Below are 13,846 nucleotides of genomic sequence, written 5' to 3'. Positions count from 1 at the left end.
TTTACATAAAGATGTACCACTCATTAACAAATACACTTTTTATTATGTGCTATTCCAATCATTAAAGTCAGACATTTTCCTGAAATCTTAAGTAATTAAGAAAAACAAACCAAAAAAACCCCTAACTCCAATTGCTTAACAGTTTGCCACTGCCTGAAGCAACAGGTTTAGAACTGTGTTGTGCAGAATAAAGCTCTGGAAATCCCTTGGGTATGGCAAATAGGGGTTTTGTTCGGTTGTTCATATTTAAAGGTATGCCTTACCTGTTTGAACACCTCTTCGTCTTGGTAAGTTGTTCTCACCAGTTCTTGGATGAAGCCAAATGGGAGGTTCCTACACAGCATATATGGTACCAGCAGAGACTGCTGCTGCAATGACCTTTATTTGTATAAAGAAATCCAAAACCAGTGATTTTTTGAATAGGATAAAGTCAGACGAATCGCATATAATGATGCGCCAAAAAGCAGAGCATCAACATGCAGACATCTACACCTTTCAGAAGTAACTAATCTTGTCTTCTCAAGTTACCTGTGCAAAGATTATTCTGAAATAGATGCTGCTGCCAACATCACACTTTAGTTTAATGATGCCAGAAGAAAATAATGGCTTCTGGACAGTAATTGGTCTTCCCCTTCTACTCCTCTCTAATGAAAAGACCCTTTGTTAAGCTAGTGAAGCAACAACATCAGGTCTGTTCCACTGATCTCAACCTGTTTTTCTCTCCAGCACCAAGGAAAGGATCTAACATAAGTATTTTCTAAATTAATACAGTCATTACATTTAACTGCTCCCTGAGAATATGTAAAAGTGCCTTTTTTTCTTATTACATACACAAAACTTTTTGCAATGTCAGCATTGGTTCAAGTAAAGACAAAACTAATTCCATGGCACAGTGGAACACTGATACAGCTTTAAAGATTACAAAAGGATTTGTTTGGATACAAATACAGAATTATGCAGATTTTACAAAAAGTAACATACACTGTTTTAAAACCTTTATATTGTTCCAACTAAATAAGCTGCTAGTTAAACAACTGCTTTTATCACCAGAAATCTCTGATCAGTGATTTAGTCTAGAATGCCTACAGATTTACATTGCCAGAAGCGTTGTGGTAAACGCTCTGATGCAAGCAAGCCCTAGGTCAGTGAGCAGCCCATACCACACACTTGGATTAGAAGTGTCTCTCAGATGCAGCTCTGCTGGCTACTGACCTTCACAGGAGCAGTGCCCCAACAGTCTGCTAGCAAAACAGTATGCATGTGGTAAGGCAAAAAGAGCTTGGTAAGCTCAGATCACCCATCTAAACTGCTCAAGTGAACCTGGATGATTTTATCCAAAAACAGTAAGAGAGCAATTAAACTGCCTTCCACCAATACATTAGTGGGAACAATAACTCCAAACAGTAAACCAATCCACTGGTACAGCTGGATCCAGAAGGAAAGGTCCACAGCTAGTAAGATAAGTTGTTTGAGCAGGATATATTTACATTTTCTCATCTAACCCTCAGAGGAAAAAAAAAAAAAATCCCAAAACAGAGTGTCTGTCACAACTGACATCAGCTGTACGTACCTTGGTTGCGTTAAGGATCCCTGTAGCACCAAAGCAGCATGGGAAATGCACTGTGATCGGATGTTGCTCAGTAGCTGACTAACTGTTGGCTGGCTACACATCTGATAAGATAAAGTTATTTTAATACAAGCTAAAAGTATTTAGAGACAGAATAGACAGGAAATATCATTCTTCTTCATTCATGCAATATGAATGCAATACGCAAACCAAGCATACTTCCAGTTAAAAATCTCTCAGATTATATATAAAGAGTGTCACCTCCCCCCCCGCCCCAGCAAGAGGTTGATAGCAAAATACAGAAGGCTGACAGGGAATTGATCTGACAAATATATTTTTAGGTGGAATAATCTCAGATAAAATGCTGAGGATCCAAAGGAAAGGATGGTTCCTAAAACACTGCTTATTTTAGAGATATAAGACAGATTCAGGATGCCGAAGGGATGAATTAATAAAAGTTAAAAGGGAGCTTATAAACCTACAGATCTATTTATACAACAAAGCCATAAAGAAATAACTATCCATTTCCACCAACTTTCCCCTTTGCGACTGAAGAGCGAGAGGACAGCCTGTGACAGTACTGACATGACTCCACTCTTCCCAAACATACCTTTGGTGCTTTTCTCTCCTCTATTCCAACTCTGTCAAAACACTCAATGAGGTAGTTCAGCATCTCTGTCTCCTTACAAGTTTCAATGGTGAAGTGGTCACTGCAGGAATCGGAAACACTTGAGCTGCCAGAGCCTCCCACACTTCAGAAGACACGTACACAGAAGAAAAAAAAAAAAAAAAAAAAAAAAAAAAAGAAACGGAGCATAAGGTACAGTTCCCCACTCTTGCACAATCATATAATTCACGAGCCCTTGACTTTCTCTGTCAATTTTCTGAAGACTCTATCCCATCACACATACACACGGCCTCCTCAGCAATTCTGCTCAGCCCTCTGACCTATGAAGAGCTCTTACTTAACGGCTTGTCCAACTCTGAAAATTCAGCTGCACTGTAACAAGACTGAAGAATCACTTGCCTTATTAAATGAATAAATACCTGAGAGATGGCAATAAGGTCCACGAATATAATGGGAATCAAAATGCAGTTCTCACATGGCAACATTAAAAAGGAACATCCTTCAAGCAACAACGCACTTGACACCAACACTTTTAAAACTCCCGGGAAGAGCTTTGCAACACTACCATGCAACGATGCAGCCTCTACACAGCTTCTGCACAGACCAAGTGTAACATCCTAAAGCGTTATAAATTTCACCAACTCTGTTAATGCTATCTGACCCACGGCAGGTAAATCCTCCCACTGCAAAGAAGGGACCTTAGCCCACAGATAGACAAGGACTACAGATAACCACATGTATACTCTAAAGAAAGGAGAACAAAGGAAACAGGAGACCGCACAAGAGGAGCTGTTCCTTTTAGCATTCTCATATTAAAGATTGTTTAACTTCAACTCAGTTCAACTCACTCACAGTAAAAACATTCCATTTCATTAATTAGTACAGCTTCAGAAAAAAAAAAAAAAAGCCCCAATACTGTAAACATGAAAACTAAACCCACGAAGACAAAAACATGCCCGAGACAAGACAGAAATTAAACAGAAAAAGTGGGAATGTACCCAAGGCCTCTCAGTCCCAGACTTGTTATCCCAACAGAATTCCTCTCTACATAACAGCTTGGCAAGGCTAATTAAAAATTAAAACCTCATTTTACAAAAGGGAATTAAGAGAAGATATATTTGCCTTACGTAAAAAGTATAAAACCCTCAAACAAACAGCAATTACATGGATGATCCACAGCTATCTCTCACTGAATGACATCAGTGTACAGTCAGGGTGAATTTAAATAAGAGACTAATTTAAAAAATCCAAAATTTAAATTGAAAAATAAGAGTATGTTTCCTTAGATGTAGCTTTTTTAAACCATGTTAAAACTATGACAAACTGTCAAAGCTGGAATTACTTAAAAACTGTAAAATAATTTACATTTTAATAATCAAGCTGTACAAGCCTATTGTGCAAGCTGTACAGTCCAACCAATAAATCAAAGAGATTATTACTTGTTAAGCACATGGTGGTGAAGCACATCAAGCAATATACCAGCTTCTAATAGCACAGAATTTGTTTTTTCAGTTATTGAACCAAAATTAAATCATGCCAAATTTAGCTCTACTAAAACAGTTCTGGGTTACCATGAAACCACATATCCATTTTCTTCTCTACAGTCTCTCTTTCTGACCTCTTGGCTTCTCACCTTCAGCTTAAAAATTACCCTTGAGAACATAAATTTAGATTAAAAAACTATTAATTCTAAATTTAGTCATCCTAAATGGTTTCACTGCAGCAGTAACTGAAATTATTCCAAAACAAAACTCATATCCTCCTTGCACACTTTGGGTGCCTTAGTATTTTCAGAGTGCAAGTTGTTGTGTAATTGTACAGTTATTGTGTTCATAATTTAAACTAAAACCTTACTGGTGTCTGCAGCGTGCCAGGACATAACATACAAGCCAAGACACCAGAAGCACAATCCCCCGAAAAATCCTGGGGGATTGCAGGCTGTGCAACCCAATCCAACGTTTGGGTTAAACTGTCAACAGCATACGAATCAGACTTGAACAAAACGGTGGAAAAAATCACCCCAAATTCCATGTACACAGTCATTTCCCCCCCCCCCCCCCAACTGTGTTATCAAGTTATCTGCCCTGAAATCACAGTGCCATGGAAACCAGGAGATGCTATTGGAAAGCTCTCTGGTTATCGGTCTGTCTTTGACAGTAACGCCCCGACATAACCACCAGTACAATCACACACAGAGGAGCTCGGGGGGTGGTGGAGAAGGCACATCTTAAGTCTCTTAGGGCATTCATTCCCTGACACTCAGGCAATGAGATTTCCGCTCACTTCTGCTGCAACTAAAATACTTCAAAGGGGATTAAAAGTCTAAAGGAATTCTTTTCCTCCTGGTTGTTCAACACGTATGCCGCCTTTAAAACCCTGACCTTCCTTCCCTTAGTCAGGTGTAAACTGCAACTGGTTCTAGCTATTAGAACATGCGTGGCCAGGCTTAGACCAGCTCAGGATTATTACTGGTCATAACTAGGAGCCTAAGCGTTCATTAAAAGTCTAGTAGGACTACAGAACTATCGTTTTCCAGAGTCTTCCTAAAATAGTGCTTTTTATATAATATATTTATTCCTTTCTCCAATTTGTGTGGATACAAAAGAACAGGGCATTTCTTTGGGAATTCTGGTGCACGTGACAAAGCTAAGGAATTTAAAATTTCAATGGGAAAGGGTGAAAATGATTCCTTTCTTCCAACAGACAGATCAAGAATGCAAATCACTTGGATATGATGAACAAGTTTGTAGGAGAGCTGCTCATTTCTCATAGCAAAAGCTCACCCCTAATGGGAAAACATTTCCATACCAGCTGAGACATTGCAATATTACTCTGTAATGAAATGTAAAACCAGGGAAGATCCTACCCCACATTCGCATTTCCCATAGCATTTTTTTCTTGGCATATCCAGTGTTCCGCAGGTTTTGTTATTTTGCACAGCTATCTGGCCAGCCTCCAGACAGAACTGACTAATATCAGTTCTCACTTTGTTTTCATATGCCTTAAAGCCACACAAATGAAAGGCTTTTGTTACAGGATTCTTAGGTCTTTGTTTTACAGTAAGTTATTCCCCTCTCTCCCTCCATTCTTGGCTGTTCCAAATACATCAGCCTCTAGCACCCACCACGTTAAAGGACTTGTAATAATCCCTAAGAAATTAAACTGTCAGATACGTTTTCCTCACAGGTTACGGGAGACGGCCTCAGCTGCCATAAACAGGTAGAACACCAATGAATCTGCAACAAACACACACTATTTGCATCGGCTGAGTATTTGCCACTCGATCTTTTTCCACGTGTTAACCTTTGTCGTCATTTTCCAGTTTTTGATAGAAAAGAAATGCACGTGACGTATCATTGCTTTTAAAATTACAGCTATGTGTGAATAATATTCCTTCTACTCATACAACCAATGAGGAGCTCCACTGAAACATCCATTTCAGAAACAGGACTCATTACATCTAAAAGGCAATATGATTAACGCTTCCTTTACCTTAGTCATCTCTTTAAAAAGAGTTGACATGACTAGGATTCATTATACTTGTTTACATAACATCTTAAAAATCATCCAAGTCATCTCCTTGGCTTTGCTCATGTCCCAAGTTACTTTGAAAAAACACTAGAGACTGTTAGTTCCTAAGCACCCAAACATGCAGGTTACATTCTTTTTCTCCAATACCTGGACCCAAACTGGACACAAGAAAAATCATCATCTTCATTTTCTTCATCACTACTGTCCTCAGATACATCAGAAACGGCAAGGAAGAGGAGGGAGAAAGGGTTGTCGTATATACTACCACAACAAAAATGAAAAAGGCCATCAGAGATTTGTTTCGAGCCAAAAAGAAAAGAAAAAGTATGCTATAGCTTTTCTATGTAAATCTGCCAAAAAACTTCTTCTCAAAACATGCAGACCATGGATAACTATGTTAGAAAAAACAAGCCTACGCTAACATGCTCTGTGACGCTACTACAAGTTATTCACATATCAAAACACCACACACTCACAAACCAAAAACTTAAAAATAATTTTTGAGACCTAATAAAAGTTATGGCTTACATGGAAATGTTTAGATCTAATTGAATAATAAAATATTACAGTTCCAAGCTACTGAACTGTAAAGCAGCGGTACCAAAACACCACCTGTTAGCCTCTCCCTCCTGCAGGGAACGGGATTCTAAGCGCAGCCAACAGAGAGAAAATGCAGTTGTATTTGGTTTAGCATACTAGAACAGGCTAATCTGTAATTTAAATCTGTGCATTAGGTAGTCCATTCTAACACAGTCCAGCAAGTAACAGCTTTCAACAAGTCAACTAAAGCCTTACTGAGAAAACCGATTGCAAAGCAAGAGGCCTGTTTGATATACTATCCAGCAGTAGCAGCTGAACAGAAAGCTAATGGTTTACCTGGAATGGATGTAAAGAGAGGAGGAAAAAAAGATATTGCTACCTTTAAGGTAATTACATTCCACCTCAAATGCTGGCAGAGGCAGTTTTATCATTTTGGCAGAGAGGACTTGTTAGCAAGTCAATATATGAGCACAAACCAAAACACAGAAATCAACTCGGGGTAAGTAAGGCAAGCTCAGCACAAACATAAGCTCTTCCAAACTGCGTGATTATGCCACACCCTCACTGCACACATTAAACACACTTTTGCTCTTGTGAAATACCTAGAAGGAATCCTGTTCAGTAAAGAGGAACGCCTGCGCAAGGTACTGGGTGAAGCGGTAAACAAAGGTGGACCCATTGCCGTGGGTCTCTGCCTGGACGTGATGACTGGCATGCCCGGAGGGCTAGTAGCTGTGACTGGAGGACTTGGTGAACTAGATGGGATGGAAATATTCAAGGAACGCGGGATGGAAGAAGCTGAAAAGCCTCCAGAATGGGCAACAGTGTATGGCCGGTACCTCGGAGAGGAGGGCTGGATCCCAGAAGGGCTTGCTGCAGTGAGGTGAGAGCTGACAGAAATGGAAGGCACTGATGTGGTGGCAACTGAACTGGCTGGTGGGGTAAGAGATGAACCAGTCATTGGTACATAGCTTGTGAAATTGATAGTAGGAGCTGGACTAGTCCCATAGAGACTAAACCAGTTACAGAGGAAAAAGAAAAAAAAAGCAACAATTTAGGATATGTAGAAAAAGGGTGAAAAAGTAAATGAGCAACAGAAGCCCTTCCCCTTCTGATGACTCGAGTAATAGTTCTGCAGCTCACATACATTAATGCTTTTTTACTAATGTTGAATAAAACTATCTCACTATTTACACATTTTTAAGTTAACAGCCAGAACCCTAATAGATGCAAGTTAGGGACATTTCTCTGAAGGAACCTGCTACATGGCCCTAACCTATCAAATATGCCTCTGATCATGTCAATATGGTCAAAAATGGTGACAGTGGGAGGAAAAGTCACATGAAAAAGAGTGATAAATTTTTAAAGTCTATTTTATTTATTGTTCTTGGGATACTTCTATGCTTCTCTCTTACTTTACCAATCAATATTTAAGTGAAATCAATATTCAAGTATAATCAGAAGTCACCTGGATAATGAACTGGAACCAAAGGAGCCCACATTACAGAACATAGGGCTGGTTCCTGGGTTGGAGCCAGTGTTTAAAATTAGGCTTCTATCAGGTGACCGGGCAGCTGCAGCAATTGGTTGCGATGTAGCTGTCAGGCTGGCAAATGGGTTTTCATCTCTTGACTGGGTTGACATCATCAGAACTTCCATCAAAATCTGTCCAATCAAGTCCTTAAAATCGGAAAACACTGTTAAAAGTAAAAGAATACTGTTAATATCCTCATATCTCCTATTGTCTTAATCTATAGATCAGTTACTAACATTATCAGAGATTTCACCTAAAAAAAGTGTCATCAACTACCCTTGTGAATCACGTGCTGCATTTTGCAAGAGCAATACACTGAAATGTATTTGTAATTATCATTCTGTCTACACTACCTAGGTTCTGAAATTACAGCTACACAAAAATATAACTTTTATGGAAATTATGATAACTTTTATGGAAATTATGAAAGATCATAAACAACTTAATGTTGTTATTAATGATCATTACAGTTGTCTTGTCTTTCCCCCTCTACTGTTGAGTTGAGCAACTCGTATCCTAAGGAAGGAAAACAAAAGACGACCCCCCCACCCCCAGTATGCCCACACATAAATGACCAATTTTCAGTCTGGCCATATCTCATAGCTGACAAAATAAATATAGTATACCTTGTTACATAAAACAACCAGAAATTCTTAGCTTATAAAATGAACTGCTAAATATGTTGCAATGCAAGACAGACCATGTGAAGTCAGTAGGTTTCTGGAGAGAAAAAAAAAAATCCAGCAACATGGCAATATCAGCCAAGATAACAGAACAAATCAATCAACAAGACTATTAGCAGTTAACTACAACAGGAGCTATAACCAGTCTTTCTGTGTTCCCTTCCAGGTACTCCATTTCCTGCTACATCTGCTGTCAGCAGATGCACTTTCCTCTCAATGTTGAAATCAATGCCTGCAAGTAAGTGGCTCTGGCATCACAGCAACAAGACAAAATGCTAAAGACAAGGGTAGGGAACACACCAGTTTTACTCAACTGAAGCAATCCCTAACAACGATAACAGCTCAGATTCCTACCTTCCTTTGGGTTCTGCTTAAATTGGGCAGAGAGCGAAGTCAGGAAGATGACATCTCTATCTCGGTCCTTCCAAGAAACTCTGAAGATCTTACAGACCAGCTGTAAAGCTTGTTCCTCAGACACTTCAGACCCAGACAGAGGCTCCTTAGTTGGGGGTGGAGGGGGTGGGGGGAGAAAAATTTATTTGCATTAATTATGATTGTATCAGTCAAGTCACAATTTTATCAGATTCAGGTCTTTAAATAGCTTTAGGCTAACTCTTGATGACAGATTTTGTGTACTTAGGAAGGAACACAAATATAGTTGTCAAAATTTATTTGGGAAAAGGAAAGAAAAAAGAAAGAAGAGATGCAGAATAGATGCAGCAGAAATACACTAATCCAGTAGTAAGCAACTTCCCAAAATACATTAGAAAAAATATATAAGAAGGGAAGTTTAACCAAGATACTTGTGCTGATTCCCTTAACAGGGAATTAAATGGGGATTTAAATTTTTGCTACGCACACATATGGTATTTTAACAGTTTCTTCTAAAAGTGAAAGCACAAGAAGGGGTGAGCTTACAAGGTTCCCCAGACTTTCTTCCCTTCAAATCTTTGTCCAAGGAATGGCATCTTTCACTTGGATGAAGTCAGGACAGGACAAAAGACTCAAGAATTTGCCTCATTCCCTTTTCTTCCAAAAAAATAAAATCATGTCTACTGTGCTCAAAACTAAATAAAAATAATTTCTATAAAAACAATGCTACCATAAATAATGGCTAGCAAGGGTTAAATGGGAGGGCTCTTGCAATCCTAAGGCAGCTTTGAGGATGCACCTGGGAAAACGGCAAGATACAGAGAAATAAAATTCAACTAATTTTCCCTGCAATGTGAGGAGAGCTTGCATTTAAAAACATTTTCAAAGCATACATGAACTCATTACTTTTTATTCACAGAACTGTGGCATGCAACAATAAAACTGTCATTATAAAGAAGAGTTGCACTAAAAGCACTTCAAAAATACTTGCTACACAAAAGCCAGTTTCAGCCTACAATAACTATAATTGGAAAGTACAAGGGGAAAAATAAATTTCTTCACTCCAAAATCTACAAGATAGCGCAGGCCCAAACACTTTGGTTGGTGGCTGATCACTTACCCATTTCAACTCTACCAATTTCAATTTTCTTTCTTTCTTGGCTAACACTATGTATTTAATAGCAGCAACTACATTACTGACCTTGGCAATAATAATCACATGCATCCTACGACACTATACAGATCAGACCAAAAGTCACCTGTAGCTTTGTACTCCATCTGATGTGAGCCCGTAGTGGATAATTAGAAAATAAATGTAAGGATAGGACAGATTTATAGCAATTTTTCTTCTGATGAGCCTTCCATAACTGTAACTGGAGTCAGCAGTAAAACTGCTTAGTTTCATCTATGCTATTCTCATTTTTCCATATGTTAATTTCCACACTTGCACCTTACTACACTAAATAAAGGGACGAGATTACGACAAGCCAACAGCATAACTCTGCATCCTCTACGCTCTTGACTGCTGCCGCAAAAGCGGCACACAAAACAGGCAACTCAACTGCATGGAATTTTAAAGATCAAACATTTTCAGCTTGGAGACTATTCTCCTGCAAGAGTTAGAGATCCTTCCTAGACCAAAAGTGTAACTGATACTTGATACAAGTTTACTTTGTCCTACTTTATTACACTTTTTGAAATAGTAATACTCTTTCCTTTAGGGAAAGTGGTTGAATGTGGAAGAAGAAAATGCATCGTTGAAAAGACAAAGATGTTATTAAAAAAAAAAAAACTTTTCTTTTTCTTTAGATCTGACATCACGTAGTGGCTACAGGGTAAGCCTAGATTCACCACAGATTTCCAGCAACTATGAGAACTGTACCCTTTTCAAAAGCTTTCCTCACAAACTATTTACTAAACTGGAAATTATGGCACATTAATACATTTTTATTTGACATAATCACTCCACTAGTATTCTACAGCTATTTCATATACTTTTACTTCTCCTACCTATTTCTCTAGAAAAGGTTTTATTACTAACGTGATTTCAATCCAGATAACCAGGCAAGAAAAATTCTTGCTTTTAAATGAGAACTACACTGTCTCCTTTCCACTTGCTCATTTGGAGACACCGCAAAGTTAGAGGAATCGAGCCAACTTTGCAAAGCTTTATTTTACTTTCCACTGGGCCCCCCATTCAAGATTGTCCTTGATTTCAAGCTATTTATTTCACAGTAGCACAATGCAAGCTGTCTGACTGCCTGGTTTGCAGCTAGGAATTGATTGGAAAGGATTCTGCAGCAGGGTTATTGCTATATGGCTTTAAGCCAGGCTTTTACCAACTGAGCTTATTACTGACAGTGCAGGAATAAACAAAGGCATTTAATGAGCACTGCAAGAATTGTAGAAACCTCTCTTGACTACACTGATGTCCCACTTCTTTATTGCTTTATTTCACATGGGCATTTAAAATCAAATGACAGAAGAAAATCTTAAAAGTGAATCAGAGCTTTGGACCTGCTTTCCTTTTTCTACTTTAAAAGGCTTTAGCTCCTGTTTAAACTTTGATAGAATACTATTAAGAGTATTCGGCTAAGAGAATAAGTAAGAACACTATCTTACTATAAAGCACTACTTCAGCATAGAGAACATTCGATATAGCAGTTTGTTAGTAGCTCTCTAGACACTATACAAATAAGCTGGAACGTAATCTTCAATATGGTCATAAATTATCCCTCTTAAGTAGTATTTCTACAGGCCTAATCCATATTAAAAACAAAACAAAAATCTAATGATTTGGACATGAAAAGGTCACCTTGTAAGGTATATAATGAAAACATTTTCTTCAGAATTCGAAAGTATCATACATAAACCTATTTCTGAGACAATTCAAATGCAGCTTTGATACTCATGAGGGTTTTTTTCCCCCCCTCCCAAAAATTTTAATGAGGAAACTTAGTCATGGAATTGTTCATAGATGACATCTGAAAGCTAGTTCCATCCTCCCAAAAGCACTTATTCAGAACATGGAGATACATGATCTATCAGATAACTCACTGCAAGCTAAAATTCTGCATCACTCTTCCATCCTAAATCCTTTGTTACCATTTCAGTTCCATCATCTGGGACAGCTACCCACACACAGTTCTGATAAAGTTTCTCCGAAAAACGATGCCCTTTTTGAGACTGGAGAGAACACAAGGCAAAACCCAGGAAAATTATGGACTGCAAAGCTGGCAGCTGTACAAGGCTATGTCAGTGAAGGAAAACACAGCAACATAAGCAAAGGCAAAGTCTGAGGTGAAGTCTTCGTAAATCAAAACTAACCTTTTACAAAACAGAAGTATACATTACACTGACAACAAAAAGCAGCAGCATCTTTAACACTAAACTGCATAATCTGAACAGTTTTTCCCATAACATCCAAGAGCTCAAGGTTACAATAGAGAGCCTACACCCTGGAAGAAAACAGCCAACATAGAATGGACTCACCTTATCCGTCAGACTCCTCTTCTCTCTGCGATCGTTCTCATCGACTTCCATATTTTCAATTCCTGAATCCACATCTACCTGGGACATACTGTAAGCAGAAATAAGAAAAGAGCCCATAAACTTCCAGAAAGCTCCTCCGCAAGACGCTGACTGAAGGAATGTCACCTTAGGTAAAAGCAGCAGAGAAAGAACCGATGCAACTGGAATAGCCATATCCACAAAAGCAATTAAAAGTCACTAGTTGTTAAAGGCTTCTCATACTACATTTATTTTGAATTCAAGAAACAAAATACTAAATTTCTTCAGCAATATGAAGCACAGAGCTATCACATCCCACAATCTTTTCTTTTTAAATAGAGTAGTTGGATCAACCCCACCAGACATGCTTATCCCTTAATGTCCAAGATGTTTCATCTTTTATCATTTTAAGACAGGAATTCCCATTAAAATCAGACTAGAAAAGCATTACAATGGTCTAAACAGTGTGTCATTTTTAAACATTTAAACCTATTGTATTAACATGGTTGGAAGTGAAAAATAACAGAATATTTTCCTGTGTAAGTGGTTTTTATTATTGCATGGTGCAATATTTGTCAGCTTACACAAGCTGCATGTTTTACCTTTTCTCACAGGAGACACTATCAATATCCATGCTCTGAGACCGAGAGAGAGACTGAGATTGTGTTTCAAGGCTGTTAGATGGAGAACTGCTGAGTGAACTCACTCCTTCGCTGCTCTGGCTTCGGTGGGCTACTCCTAAAGAAAAGGCACCACCAAGATTACTACTACAGAGATGGGAAGGCATTACACAATTATTGGGATGAAAAAGGAGAGGAAGTGCCATTCTGGATACTATTTTTCAATCCATCTCTTGAGCATTTTCAGTAACGCATTCATATTTGACCACAGAATCACATTCTCTACCTCCCCTTGTCAATCTACAGCAGCACTATAGGAATGCTTACCTGCATTATAACGCAGAGGAACAAAACCGAATTTGCAGCCACAGAGTGCTCAGATACTCACTCCCATAACAAAAAGCACCAAAAAATTCTTTGGTTTTAAAATCTACATATGGTCTAAGTATGTGAATGATGTCAGGCTTTAGTAAGGGACACTATGTCCTTTTACTCACATGCTTCCTCCTTTTTCCAACCTCATCAGGTGAGAAATGTGCATCAAATCCATATGCTAAAAAGCAAAACCCACTGAAAATCTGAAGGTGACCACTGGAAGAGCAAGTCAATTCATAGTGAGATTTTGAAACACAGGTCAATTTAAAAAAAAAAAAAAAAAAAAAAAAAAAAAGTACATGCAGTTAAAAATAAAGTTAAAAAAACAAGCCCTAGTTTAAAAAAAAAAAAGAGTCACTTAATAATGTCACAGAAGAGCAAAATCACAGCCAAGTTCAAATTTCAAAAACGTTTTCAAGAATTTTACAAACATGTAGCTTCGACTGTCTCTGTATAAAGAAATAATCCATATATGCGCCCTTCCCC

The 13,846-nt window shown here is 38.3% G+C and overlaps 1 protein-coding gene across 4 annotated transcripts in view; it reads right to left on the bottom strand.

Moving 5' to 3' along the window:
- The window catches only part of UBE4B (ubiquitination factor E4B), a 45,570-nt gene that overhangs the window by 19,461 nt on the left and 12,263 nt on the right, over nt 1–13,846 (bottom strand). The window contains exons 3-11 of one of the 4 annotated variants that reach the window (XM_064525575.1): nt 12,968–13,103; nt 12,348–12,435; nt 8,838–8,982; nt 7,735–7,963; nt 7,106–7,279; nt 6,869–7,021; nt 2,178–2,319; nt 1,571–1,671; nt 264–378 (exon numbers count right to left, since the gene is read on the bottom strand). In XM_064525575.1, coding sequence (XP_064381645.1) covers nt 264–378; nt 1,571–1,671; nt 2,178–2,319; nt 6,869–7,021; nt 7,106–7,279; nt 7,735–7,963; nt 8,838–8,982; nt 12,348–12,435; nt 12,968–13,103 — 1,283 coding nt within the window. Of the gene's footprint in view, nt 1–263; nt 379–1,570; nt 1,672–2,177; nt 2,320–6,868; nt 7,280–7,734; nt 7,964–8,837; nt 8,983–12,347; nt 12,436–12,967; nt 13,104–13,846 lie in introns of all 4 variants that reach the window. The other 3 variants (XM_026095557.2, XM_026095556.2, XM_064525576.1) reach the window with 3 other exon arrangements.

Source organism: Dromaius novaehollandiae, chromosome 24 (assembly GCF_036370855.1).
Source record: "Dromaius novaehollandiae isolate bDroNov1 chromosome 24, bDroNov1.hap1, whole genome shotgun sequence".
Classification (NCBI taxonomy): Eukaryota; Metazoa; Chordata; class Aves; order Casuariiformes; family Dromaiidae; genus Dromaius; species Dromaius novaehollandiae.
This window is presented reverse-complemented; position numbering and strand designations above follow the sequence as displayed.